This window comes from Solea senegalensis, unplaced genomic scaffold (genome assembly GCF_019176455.1).
Source record: "Solea senegalensis isolate Sse05_10M unplaced genomic scaffold, IFAPA_SoseM_1 scf7180000013427, whole genome shotgun sequence".
Lineage (NCBI taxonomy): Eukaryota > Metazoa > Chordata > Actinopteri > Pleuronectiformes > Soleidae > Solea > Solea senegalensis.
This window is the reverse complement of record NW_025320820.1, coordinates 1-13,415: the sequence shown is the minus strand read 5'-3', so window position 1 is coordinate 13,415 and position 13,415 is coordinate 1. Positions and strand designations below refer to the sequence as shown.

The 13,415-nt window shown below is 41.3% G+C and overlaps 1 protein-coding gene across 1 annotated transcript in view; it reads left to right on the top strand.

The window, feature by feature from the left end:
• The window catches only part of LOC122760325 (ADAMTS-like protein 3), a gene marked incomplete at its 5' end in the record, with an annotated part of 38,900 nt that extends 26,905 nt beyond the window's left edge, over positions 1-11,995 (top strand). Inside the window, 9 exons of the mRNA XM_044015418.1 lie at positions 1,011-1,709; positions 2,100-2,340; positions 5,360-5,487; positions 7,047-7,184; positions 9,801-9,983; positions 10,094-10,219; positions 10,395-10,643; positions 11,420-11,603; positions 11,992-11,995. Coding sequence (XP_043871353.1) covers positions 1,011-1,709; positions 2,100-2,340; positions 5,360-5,487; positions 7,047-7,184; positions 9,801-9,983; positions 10,094-10,219; positions 10,395-10,643; positions 11,420-11,603; positions 11,992-11,995 — 1,952 coding nt within the window. The remainder of the gene's footprint in view (positions 1-1,010; positions 1,710-2,099; positions 2,341-5,359; positions 5,488-7,046; positions 7,185-9,800; positions 9,984-10,093; positions 10,220-10,394; positions 10,644-11,419; positions 11,604-11,991) is intronic.
• Positions 11,996-13,415: the final 1,420 nt, after the last annotated feature.

The window sequence follows — 13,415 nt, the reverse complement described above, 5'->3', positions numbered from 1 at the left end:
CCATTGCACCAGTGCATAAATGTAGTTTAGTTTTGGGGCACTGCATGGAAGGCTGCTCAAACCCTCTGTTTCTTTTCTTTCAGTTGCTTCCCAAAGCAAAACAAAGACATTTAAAGGTCCAATATGCAATACTTTTGTATCTCTATTGAAGCTGCTTTCGGTTGCCACCATTCTGGCCTGCTGCATCAGCCCTGAATTTGCCAAAGACTTCATTTATTCATTCATTGTCAATCACTTTATCCTCCACATGAGGGTTGCGGGGCTGCTGGTGCCAATCTCAAGTGACATAGGGCGAAAGGCGGGTACATCCTGGACAGGTTACCACTCAATTACTCTCACACTCACACCTAAAGTCAATTAACCTCTGCAAGTTTTTGTACTGTGGGAGGAAACTTGAGAACCTGGAGGAAACACACAAGGGGTGAACATGCAGAAAGGCCCTTGTTCCAGGTGGGTTATGAACCCAGGTCTTTTTGCTACTTGCAGCAGTAGGATCGAAATAACTACATTTGGTGTAGTTCTATCTGTTTGATCTATCCCAATCTGTGTACTCACTTCTGATCACAAACATCACATTTGGTTTGGTTTGTGGATTCATGTGGCCACATTATTGAGCATGCATGCGATACAATCTGTCCTTATGTCAGGGGGTGGAGTGGCTCAGTGGTTAAGACCCTACCTTGTGTACCAAAGACATCATGGTTGCAAGTTCGATTCCACCCCTGGCTAATTGTACTTGATTCCATTGTAAGTCGCTTTGGATAAAAGCGTCTGCTAAATGACATGTAATGTAATGTAATGTGATCTGATCACTTAGGACAGATGTTCATACCAGGTCTGAACAGTATGTGAAAACACCCAGTAACTGCCCCAACCTCAAAACAACAACAAAAAGAGAATATGAGGTCAGAGTCTTTATTGATGACCACATGACAATTATTGGTGTAACTTGTTTCATTGTGTTTAAACAACACTTAACTGTCTCTTTCTCTGTGTCTCTCTCAACAAAGAGATGAGACCTAAAGACACCCAGAAGATCCCAGTGAAGAACCAAAGACATCCAGCAAAGAACAGAGACTACGCGGTTAAACGATGTCCACTGCTAAGTGGTAAACATCAGATCTACATCCAGACCCAGAAAGAGAAACGCTTCCACTTGACCATTGGCGGCCATGCCTATCTTCTCCCTAATACCTCCCTGGTCATCAAATGCCCCGTCAGAAGGTTCCCCAAGTCCTACATTCGGTGGCTGAAAGACGAACGCCCCATACCCAGCTCCAAACACATGGGCATCGCCAAGTCTGGCTCACTGAAGATCCACTATTTGACAGCAGAGGACATCGGGGTGTACAAGTGTGTCGCCGGGCCCGCCTCAGATATCTTCACACTCCAGCTGATAGGCAGCAACAGCCGGTCAACTGGCAGACAGTCTACAATCAGTCCAAGTCCCAGCTGGAATGAAATGATGCCCAGTTGCCACACACACAATAGCTTTTTGATCGGAGTTGGTGTGTCCCTTTTGCCCCCTGGCGCCCAGGACGCCTCGCTGCAGCCACGGTTGAAGGAGAAGCTGATTAATATCACTATGCAGGCTGACGGAGGAGAGATCGAGCAGGAGGAGGCCTCGGAGCTCATCGCATCACTGCTTACACACATGTCTGCTGCTCAGCTCTGGACCCGGACAACAGAGGGACGAGTACAAGCAAAGGGTAAATCCAGGTTCCTATGAGGTACAGTGTGTGTTTACCTTTAAAGGTGTGGTAACATACGGATGTTCTCTCCAAGACCATTTCCTTTTCATTTAGTTACAGTTATTAATAATTAATTTCAACTGTTATCAGCTGGGTTTTGCTCCAGCTCCCCCTGGGACCCTCAAAAAGACTAAAGAATAGATTATGAATACATTTTGAAACTTTAGTACCACTGTCTCTCCTGCAATATGATAAAGTCCAACGTTTATAAAGAGTCTATATTATATTCACCAAATCAGTTTATAGGTAAAAACTTAATATTGGCCAGCCAGTAATCTTATTTTATCTTGGTTTCACCTCTGCGACTCGTGTTCCTTACTTTGTGTTTGGATGTACTTTGCATCACAGACAGTCTACCCAACTGGTCAGAGCACTCTGCACTGGACAAAGCTGCGAACAGTCCAAGGATCATCAGACAACAGCAGAAGCTTACACCTGCTTTTCAGAAGAACATCAACGTGAGCGTTGGACACAGCGCGCTCCTCACCAATGCCACCCGATCACTGATCATACGCTGTCCTGCAGAGGGATTCCCACCTCCAAAAATCAGCTGGAGCAAAGACGGAGTGCTGCTGCAGCGCACTGACAGGTACCACACTGGGGAAACTGTTACCATATTCTGTCTAGCAGAGAAAGTGTATACAGCAGTGGCGATTGCTCTAAGACAGCAAGGCAAGAGCAGCTTCCTCTAAAAATGTTGTCAGATATGTACTGTGTTGTATTTACATTTCAATACTAAACAGGCGCTACAATCCGATTAGAACATGTCACTGGTCCATGCAGAATCAGCTGTTTATCATATTCCCATAGCAGCCTCCACATTAAAACCACTTGAAGCTCAGCTTTGTTCTCTATGGGATGGCATAGAATAGGTTTTTTTTCCACTGCATTGGACAAATGCGGCAAAAAAACGTCACTTCCACGGAAGCTCAGCTGAAGCAGTGGGCGGGCGGGGGTGATTGGATGATTTTACCTTATAGGCTGTCAAATAAAACTAGTCAATCAAATTGAACTTCCAATGGTAGAATTTTAATTCCCAGACATCTGTACGCTGAGATTGGTGAGATATGAAAACTGAATAGATCACCTTGTCGCATGATTATTTTAGCACCCAGAACCAAACTGTATCATATAAATGAGGGTCATTCATTTAAACCATATAGTCGAGCCATAATAGCTTTTAAGTAACTTGCTGTCTAGCTTGACCTTTTCAGGGACACTGACATTTTGAGAATTGCCACATGAATGAGAATCAGATTAAATGATCAATATCAGTTTCATCTCTATGCATTCAGTGCCTCAGAGATAAATGCATGACATCTTTGGCCAAGCTTACCACAAACCGAGTTGTGGATTTTCCTCATCTGCTCTGACACTTGGCTGGTCTAATCAGGTCATGGACTCATCTGCACTGGATCCATGAGATGAAACTGATATTGAACTTTTTCAATTTTGACAGAAAATAACAAATAAGATGTTTTTTTCTGACAAAATGTCAGACTGCCCTTTAATTCTAACCACCAGATAGAGAATCTTAGAACAGGGTGGGGGCCTTTTTTCTATCAAGAACAATCTCAAAATGTTAACTTCATTCTTCAAGAGCCATATTAAATTATTGAGCATATACAGTATACCACAAGTCCTCTTTAATGTGATGCCTGGCACGGCTTCGCTTTGTTGAGGATCGTAGTTTGCTGCTTTTTGGAAACCAAACTATTGAAGTGTTAAAGCTTTAGTCCATAATTTGTTTCTAAAACACATTATTTTTCTTTTCACTCTTTTTATAGATTTTTATGAATCAAATGGCTCTCAAAATGGTTCTTTAAATACTAAAAGTTGCAGACCACTGGCCCAAATGAACTGAGTCATTTTTACCCAGTGTTTTCTTACAGGCTGATATGAGCAGAGTTCCTAGATCCCAATTGAATTCCTCAGTTTGCTCGTACCCATGTGACAGCACCTCATACAACCACACTCTGAAAGGAATGACAGGGATGGGAGTGTACTTCTTTTAAGCTGAACTGAGAGAGAGAGAGGAGTGGATAATGATACGGAATGAATGACTAGTGCTCCCTGGGGACCAGCTCTCTTTTAATATGATGTTTGACTCACAGCAGTAAAGGCTGTATCCTACTGACCTCAGAAGACTGTTGTTTTTATTAGTGACTACTTAATCAAAGGTCCCCAGGACGAGACTTCATTGTGAAACAATGTACACAAAGCTGGGGACCTTGTCATTAATTTCTGAAACCCTTGATAGTCATCATTAAATAAAGTTCAATCAGGAGAGACAGTGACGTTATTACAAACTAAAAGAAATAACGTGCTGAGCCCCTGGCCCTTGGATACAAGGGGTGGGGGATGTTTTTGAGCTGAGGCATTTTGCTTCTGAGCAGCAACGAGGACTGCTGATGATGGTTGTTGACCTGATGAGACTGATGAAGGATAAGGAACAATGGATCAGATGAGACTTTGAAGACTTGGTGGGGGTGGAGGGCGTGCATGACAGCAGAGCAAGAGAACTCAAGCAGAAAGGCAATATATTTCAAAAAACAACAAGAAGATGATTGACTCACGATGTAGGAGCTATAACCTCAGTTTAGTTTCTGATTTTTGAAGATGTCATTTTTGGCGTTGGGCACAAGGGTGTGGTTTCATTGATAAATGCACCTGTTCACGTGCACATGGTAGTTTTTAGACAATGACGGTGAGTTTGTCTCCGTAGTTTTCTGTTGACCGGCACTAATATTAATATTCGTCATAGATCTTAGTTTTTGTTTCATATTCATTTTCATCTGTTACAGTTAATAAATTGCATAAACTTAAATGGACTTCAAGATGACTTTTGTTTTTATGCCCACGTCACGGTTCAGGGCCAACTCAGCTTCATAGCAGCGATTTCATTACGGATTTATAGTCGCTACAAACAATTTAGTGCTCATTTTGGCCCATAAATGGCTGTAATTGCTTTTGTAAAGGTCTGGAAAAATTACTGAAGCACCAGTGTCACTCAGAACTCACTTTTTACTCTCACAAAGACGTGAGAGTCGCTGCAGGAAAAAGTGGCAAATACTATATGAGCGAGAGTGGGGTTGAGAGAGGAGTTCAGTGTCTGCTGAGAGAAATTATAACCAGGTTCCCTTGGTTGCGTAGGCCTAGTCTACGTACATCAAGCAATTCAGGGCATGAAACAGTAGGCGGCGTTTGTAACAAACATGGGAGACATTTACCTAAATAACAAATTAACTTCTTTCTTGCACAAAATCCAAGCACTTTCAATGAGCTATGTCTATTTAGGATGATTTTCAAAAGCTTTCAGTTTCAGTTTACTGTTCAAAAATAGTACCCAGGTTGAAAAATCCCCAAATTCCACCTTTAAAGACAGTAAACATTTTATTGGTGTTATAGTGATGAGATTGGTCCTTTTACCCCCACTTTTTGGAATCCTTGGTTCCATAAAGTTTGAGAAGCCTCACTGTACGAGTCTCTCAACTGGGTCACTCCCTCTGTTTCAACCACTGATCTCAGAGAGCACTGTGCGCAGTTTAGCCTCTAATCTGCTGAGAACAGCTGGGTAGACAAAATATGTTTTCTCTGTCTGTTTGCAGGGTCTCGTGGGATATCTCTAGAGGACTTCACATCCTTCAGCCCACAGTGTCTGACAGAGGCCAGTACAAGTGCACAGCTGCCAACGAGCATGGCTCTGACTCAGAGACTTCTCGGCTACTGTTGGCAGGTGGGTCCTTTCTTTCAGATTCACTGGTCTCATGTTGCAATTATCATTATGCACATTTTCGGTTACGCTTCCATGAACTTAAAACTGAATACATTCTCCTTCACATTTATTTCCTGATCTGTTTAGAATATAATGAGTACTATTACGTTTAACTGGTGTTTAGAACTTGTGTTGCTCCGCGACATTCTCACGCTGCACTCAAAAAGTGATTCGATTTATGTCAAGACAGACGAATTATTAGAAATATAAAATTAGGTAATTTATGAGTCATCCCAAAGCTCAAGGGTCTTGGTCCTCATCCACTACGGCTACTTTATCAAAGCACCATGCAGCCAATTGTATTGTGTTGTTCCACCTCTGTCAGAAATTGGACCAGACTCACTGGAAGAATAGGTTTTCCCACACCCAACCTTATTAAACTCAATAAAAAGGCCATCACACGCATCCGGACTTCAATAAAACAAGACTTCACACACCTACTCAGTGAATATCTAGCCCTATATCACTTTTGCACTATATAGTCCCGGCACGACATGGCACGGCTCTACTCTACACGCAGTTTGGTTTGTTTTCCACTACTACTGCCCTCAGGCTTTGAGATGCAGGAGGTCCCACTGTGCAATAAGCTTGATTCCCTCAGTCCCTGATGAGTATGATCAGAACTGTTTCATTATCAGAACTGTTTTATGTGTAAGGGTGGGTGGGTAATGGTAAAGTATATTGTATATAATATATAAGTCTATAGTGTTGTTGTGTCTGTTAAACAAGGGCAGTCAAAGTTTAGTCTAAGTCTAATTTACTTCATGTGAGTCATTTGTCCAGTTGGGATGGTATTCAGCATTCAATCATGTCAAGTCATCCACTTCACTAAAACCGCTTGATGCTGTGTTTCATTATGCTCTATGTGTCATAACTGGTGATGGATTTCTCACTCATCATTGCACTTAATATGACAAAGTGGGCCCTCTCTATTAGAAGAGACAAGAGAGCTATGCTGTCTTTTATTTATTTACCAGCCCTGTGTCTTCATGTCCCTGACAAATGGAACAATCTTCAGAACACACTAATTGAAGACTCACTCAGCACCGACTGTTCATACTTTTCTTCATAATCTTCCTTGCTGCCTTCAACCATTTTATTTAATGCCATTAATTTAATTTACTTCTAATTGTTTTCCAATTAATTGTAATAGGTGTTCCTTTGTGAGTATGTTTGAATGTGTCTGTCATTGTTCTGTCCCTGCAAATGAGAGCTTGCTCTCAAGGAACCTCTCTGTCGAAATAAAGGTTTAATAGAAATAGTAATTGTGTTTTCTTTCTGTTTTGAACAATGTGGGAGTCTGTATTGTATTTGTATTGTAAACTAACGTTGCAATGCTTCATCATCTTTAAAACCTAAGTGTATATACAGTATAATGGTAGAAAGCATCTTGTTCCGGCTTCCCCTTTTAGGGGTCACCACAGCGGCTATAATGGTATAATGCATTAATGCTAATATGTGGCTGACTGATGCTCTTTCTGTGTGTGTGTGCGTGTGTGCGTGTGTGTGTGAACTTTCAGAGCCTCCGGCCATTACAGTGTCGTGGAGGAACGTTTCAGACCGTGGGCTGGTGTTGGGACACAGCTTTAGGGCTGTGGTTGGAGAACGAGTCAGCGTTCGCCTGGGCACTAACCTCACCCTGCACTGCCCCGTCACTGGTAGGTCACAGCACTATTGTCATTTTGTTTTCATAATTTTTCAACCAGGAAGGTTTTTATATTCTTATAAGACTTTCCCAGAGCCTAAAAGCCTTTTTATGTGTGAGTGACATCATCCCATTCTAAAGCCAGTTGTCTCAGTGGGACCATACAGCTCAGACCTGTGGGACAAACATTCAAAAGTACATTTTGTTTCAAGTAAACAGGCTCTGATATGGGATTCTTGCGATATGTCACTGTTTTGAGCTAGTAATGAAATTGAAAACCACCAAGTGTTTATTGTATTAATTGTTTTTGTATTCTGTTGTCTTTTATGTCCAAAATATTTATCTGTGCTACTAACTGTCTTGGCCAGGTCTCCCTTAAAAAGGAGGTTCTTAAACTCAATGGGACATATTCCTGGTTAAATAACACTCAATAAAAGTATGTTTACATTTGTACATCAACATAAATCCCCTAAAACCTTAAATCCAGGCCATATGTGGATGTGCTGCAAAGCGGGGTGACAACCAGAATCGTGTGTTTCTTTCTATAATACTATAGAAGCACTGTTTCCCCACATCATGCTCAGTCTGCCCCTCTCTGTTACTGTAGCACCACAGGGAACATGCCTCCTTCTCTCACTACAGCACACCTGGTACATGTCTGCTTCTCCGTCCTTTGCTACAAATGAAAGTCAGTTTTATACATTTATTTGAAATGCGCACAAAAAAAAGCTTTGATACTGTTCATATAGTAGATGGAGGGAACTGTGAAGCAGCTGCAGTGGTGAATGTAGAAGGAGAAACTGTTCTGGTCGTATTCACTCACGACATGACAGGGCATTACATTGACTTATATTCATTTACTGGAGACTTACTCTGACCTTAACTATAACTACTAATGGCCTAATCCTAATCCTGAGCCTAATATTCATATAAGTCTAACCTCAGTCTAACTTTAAAACATGTCTTCACCTTAAAATGTAGTCATTTACATAATGGGACTGTGTAAACAGATTTACAACATGAGGAATACCAGGTACACACACACACACACACACTGACCTGAGACAGCTTCACTCAACTCATTTAATTACCTGGTGGTAAAAACATCTAGTAAAACAAGAACATACTACATCATTCAGTGTGTGTGTGTGTGTGTGTGTGTGTGTGTGTGTGTATATTTGCACCTGTCTTTCAATGGCTGTGAGGACAAACTTGACTCAAAACCATATGTGTGAGGACATTTTGTCCTTAAAGGACTTTTTGAGGGGAAATATTTGGGATAAGGGTGAAGTCAGGTCAATTTGAAGAAATGTTTGATCTGGTTGGAAGAAGTATTAATATTGATATTAATGCTGATAATAGTAAATAGAAGACTGTGTAATGCAGGTAATAGAAGTGAAGCAGGAGACTCCAAAAGTCAGACAACTGTATCTACCAGGGCCAAGGAACACGCACACATATCATCAGACTGACTAACCTTAGTGCTGGGGGCCAAATCCAGATCAGCAGCTGTCCTCACATACAGAGACTGTAGTTTTGGCCTGAGAACAAAGAAAGTTCCACTTCTGACCTACAAGATTCTGAATTAGTGCGGCTCAAAGCAGCCATGACTCCTCACCACTGTTTCATGGTTTGTGAATGAAACAAACGAGATTATCCACTTCAACAGACAAGATTCTTCCAGTGCTCACACATCAAGGGACATTTCAACCCCTGTAAAATAATAGTTAAGCCTTTTTTTATGTGAGTGTCTGTGTCTGACTGTGCTGAATGCACCTCCTGTGCTTCGAACCAGCTTCATACGAGGACGTTCGCTGTCACTGAAAACCTCACAGCCGGCGGGGCCACAAGGAAAAAATAGATTTTAGCTACTTACTAAAAAGGCTCATAAAGTTTACATTCACTTATAGCCATGAGACATCATTTTGGGAGCTGCTGCTTTCCTCCCCTGTCTTTATGTTTTGAGGGTTGGACAATGACAAGAGAGCAGAGACAGTTGGATTTATCAGTTAGAGTGTGGCGCACCATTGTATCCAGACAATCCAGACTCCTGCTACAGTACAGACTTTCTTTATTTCTTTTTTGGTTTTTCCTTAGATAACTTTCTTTATTGATAGTTGAATTTAAGTAGAGGATGTGAACAAATAACATAAAAAGTGATTGAGAGACAAATTACAGACTTATTCCTCGTGTCCCCAATTGCAGCCATGTTGTCAGTGACGGTCTCCATGTCTCAGGGGCGTCTCACTCATACAACCACATTTCAAACAAAAACATATGATCCCTTTAAAAACATGTGTGCCACTTTGTCTTGATGACATTTGTGGATTTAGTTTACAGAACTTATAACCAATAAGTGAACTTGTGTTGATTTGTGAAACCAATGTCCTTTGTTTTAGATTTACCCAAGTGACACAAACTAACTGATCTTCTATGCAGCTTCTGTTTCCTCTGAGCTGAAATTGCTGGTTTGGTCAATGGAGTTCTGTCAGATAAGGCTGTTCAACAGCCATTTGAGGCAGTGAACATATTCTCAAGATAGCGCACCAAATAACACCAAAGCGTGTTATTTGATAACCCATACATACCATTATTACACTGTACATTTCACACTGTAATCGTCTGTCAGGTGTTCCTCCACCCTCAGTGACGTGGCACAGGAGGAATGGACCGCTAGACTCTGCTATGGTCTCCCTTCCCTCTGGCTCACTGTGGATCAGAAACGTGTCTTTGCACAACCAAGGCACCTACTCCTGCACTGCCGCCAACATCATCGGGAAGTCCACTGCCTCAAGTGTCCTGCAGGTCTATGGTGGGTTCACATACCAATTCTACCTTCTCGTTTTATACAACTCTGTGTGTACACATGCTTAATTAATAAAATATGCAGTATACTAGCTGTGTGTGTGTGTTTATACACAGCTCCTTACCCCGCTGGAGGAAGTAGGGTTGTTCCAGTCATACAAGAGCTGAACAGGAGACGGGTTCTCATGGCGTCACGCCGTGGAACAAGTGTTTTTATCAAACCTGGAGACATTCTACGTATAGGTACGTGTACAAACACACATGAGCGCGTGCTGATCCACCACATGCGTACACTGAAGACGGCAAAATAAATAATATTCACCACTAGTGCAGATTGCAACTAACTGACTGTAATGTGTAAAATGAGTAGGGTCCCCACATCAAATGTATGTTTTCTTTGCTTCTTGCCCTTTAAAAGGTTGCCCAGTAGTTCCCGACCACAAACTGCCAGTGCGCTGGGACTACAATAACCAGACCCTGAAGGAGGTTTCACGTCCAGCCCAGACCCACAGTCCTGGTCTGGGTCTGCAGTACAGGATGTTGGTGGGAGGACGTGTCCTTGAGGTCAGCACGCTTCATGCGAAGTTTTCAGGCCGGTACCAGTGCCAGACCCTCATGAACAGTACCAGACAAATGCTGCAAGCCTGGATATACATTCACAGTGAAGGTGAGCCAGTCTGGATTTAAAATTGGTATGCAGCACCTGGCTTTTCCAGTTTAATTTCCTATGTTCCTGTTTTCATTCATGAAACCCCCCAGAGTGCACTTTTCTGTTGAATATCACACTGTTGTTGTCTCCTGTAATTGTCTCACCATCATTTTAAAATGAGCTGACTATGGGAACACTTGAGGTTGGGAGGGGAAATAGGAGCTGACACTCACTCACATTCTTCTCACCATATTTTACTGGTTGACTTGTTCACAGTAACAACAGTTAAAAATGTAATGTGCTGCTTGTATCATGCAGGAGGATAATAATCTCCTTAGCAGTAAGTGCCCCACTCACACAAGTCTCATTTGAGCTGACAACACAAGCAAATGTGCACTTTTCCTTTGTGGGTGTGAACATGAAGAACATTCTTTGAAACTTGCACTGAATCTCTAAAAAGATATTTGATTCCTCGTCACTGCAGCTGCAGATCTGGGTTTAATGGGATGTACCAAATGTCTCATTGGTAAATTCCACTGTGTTCTGTCTGAATATTGATGACCTGTCATTCATAAGAGCTATTCTTCAACTGTAGACTCAAGGTTTCATCATGCAAAAGTGATGTGTTTAACCTCCATCTACCCATTTTTCTCACCGTCTGTATTTATGACAACACATGGTGGATTCTGGAGTGTTATTTCTGGCAGTGGGAAAATAATTTTTCCCTCGGGTTTACCAACCGCCAAATGTTTATCAGCCATGTAAATGCAGTCCTGTAACATTTGGTTCCACAGAGTATGGCTGGCGTTTTGGAGACTGGACCACATGCAGCGCTTCCTGTGGACACAGAGGATCTTGGCTGCGGAAGATTCACTGTGTCTCACTGGATGGAAAGGACGTTCAGGACACCATGTGTCAGCACATACCGAAACCCAACACATCACCAGTTCCCTGCAACAGACGGGAATGTCCACCCAGGTACGCAAGACAATGTCCTGCAGGCCAGCTCATTAAAGTTGTCATCTCCTATTTATTGTTTCCAAAACGTCATCTCTTATTAGCCATGAAGAAATAAAAACACTGGATATTTATAGGTTTTTAATTCACATAGTAGAGAATGCAGATGTAAGAAATGAGGCAGATTTTTGACTACAATCCCTATTGTTGCTAACTAGTGAGGTTAGCAGAAATGACCAACTACTTAGCAAGGGGTTGCTAGTGTTGCTAAAGTGATCGTCATGTCATTGTTGGGTGGACCAGGTCTGACAAAAAACATCAGCAACTGAGTGAACAAACCTGTCCAAGAGCTCCGTTTACGCCATACAGTGTTTGAGCTATTGAGCTAAACCTATTGTGTTACATTTAGTTAGAACCATGGTTCTCAAACTATGGTACGTGTACCACAAGCAAGCTTTCTGTGGTGGTACTTGGAGGAAAATCAGAAATACTGTTCTGCTGTATCTACCAGGGTATGTGATCAGAGTGGAGCTGAGGATTTTTGAATGTGTAGAAAATCCTCTTTTTTTTTTTGTTATTTAATAACATAAAATAAATAAATAATAATAATTAAAGTCCCCTCATCTGTCACTCCATCTTAATCTAATTTCACTACCTAAGTGTGTGAAGTTCATGTGAGGAAGACAAGGATCCTTAGCTGACTTTGCTTAGTCTATTTACCACTGTATTTTAACATTGGTGATAATGGTGTTACTTTGAGAGTTCAATATTTTATCTGGTGGTACTTGATTATTATTTTAATATATTTAATTGGCTAATGCTCTTGCTGCTGCTTGGAAAGATGAGCATTTGTCATTTTTTGCCACACGCAACGCCAGGAAAGCGAATCAGCAGACCCACAAGGCGGTTTGTAAATACTCGACACTGCTCCATTTAAAGAGAACGAGAAGTGTTTCAGTCGATGCCGCCACCACGTACGTGTGAATCACAGCTTATTTCCCAGTCTCCAGTGGGCATATGCAGCACAGGAGAGTTTTTAGCAGCACATTTTTAAACCAAAAGACAGTAATACTGTTACAAAAAAAGGTCATAATTGTCTCTTACAAACTATAGCTAATTTCGAAACACATTTTTTTTTTCATACCTTGCACCGCCAATAACTGTCCCACCTGGGTGACCAGCACATGGGGAAAGGTACCTTTAAACATCGAATCAACAATTTAGATCAAATAAGTAATTAGTGTAATTTTTTTTTTTTTTAACTCCATTTCAGTGTTCAGGCAGATGTTTGGGGCCCACCACCACTGTTCAGAGGAGATCTGTCATGTGTCAACATGCCAATGGCTCATTGTACACGGACTGTGATGTCAGTAACAGGTACACACAAATACAACTGGAAAGTCTACACAAGGGGTCTCGCACTCATATGACCTGGGGGCCACTGAGTGTCTAGTCTGGTCAGTAAAGTGAATAAAAAGTCAAACTTTTTGAGAAAAAGATATAGAAATAAAAAAAATGTACGACAATATTTCACATAATTTAAAAATAAAGGTGTTTCTTTTGACATGGAAGGATAAATAGTTCACCATATAGAGTATTTATGATACAAAATCAATCTATCAATAAAGAAAATATACAGAAATAAATAACTTCATATTAAGTACCAGGCCACATGAAATTGATTGGGGGGGCCACAAGTCTGAGACCTGGTATACACTGTTTTTTTTTAACATAAAGTTAAAAAACAATTTTTTAATTACAGAGGCTTCTTAAATACACTTCCAAAGGATTTTTATTTTTTACGCAATTAAAGTCGTACACAAAAACAAAAAC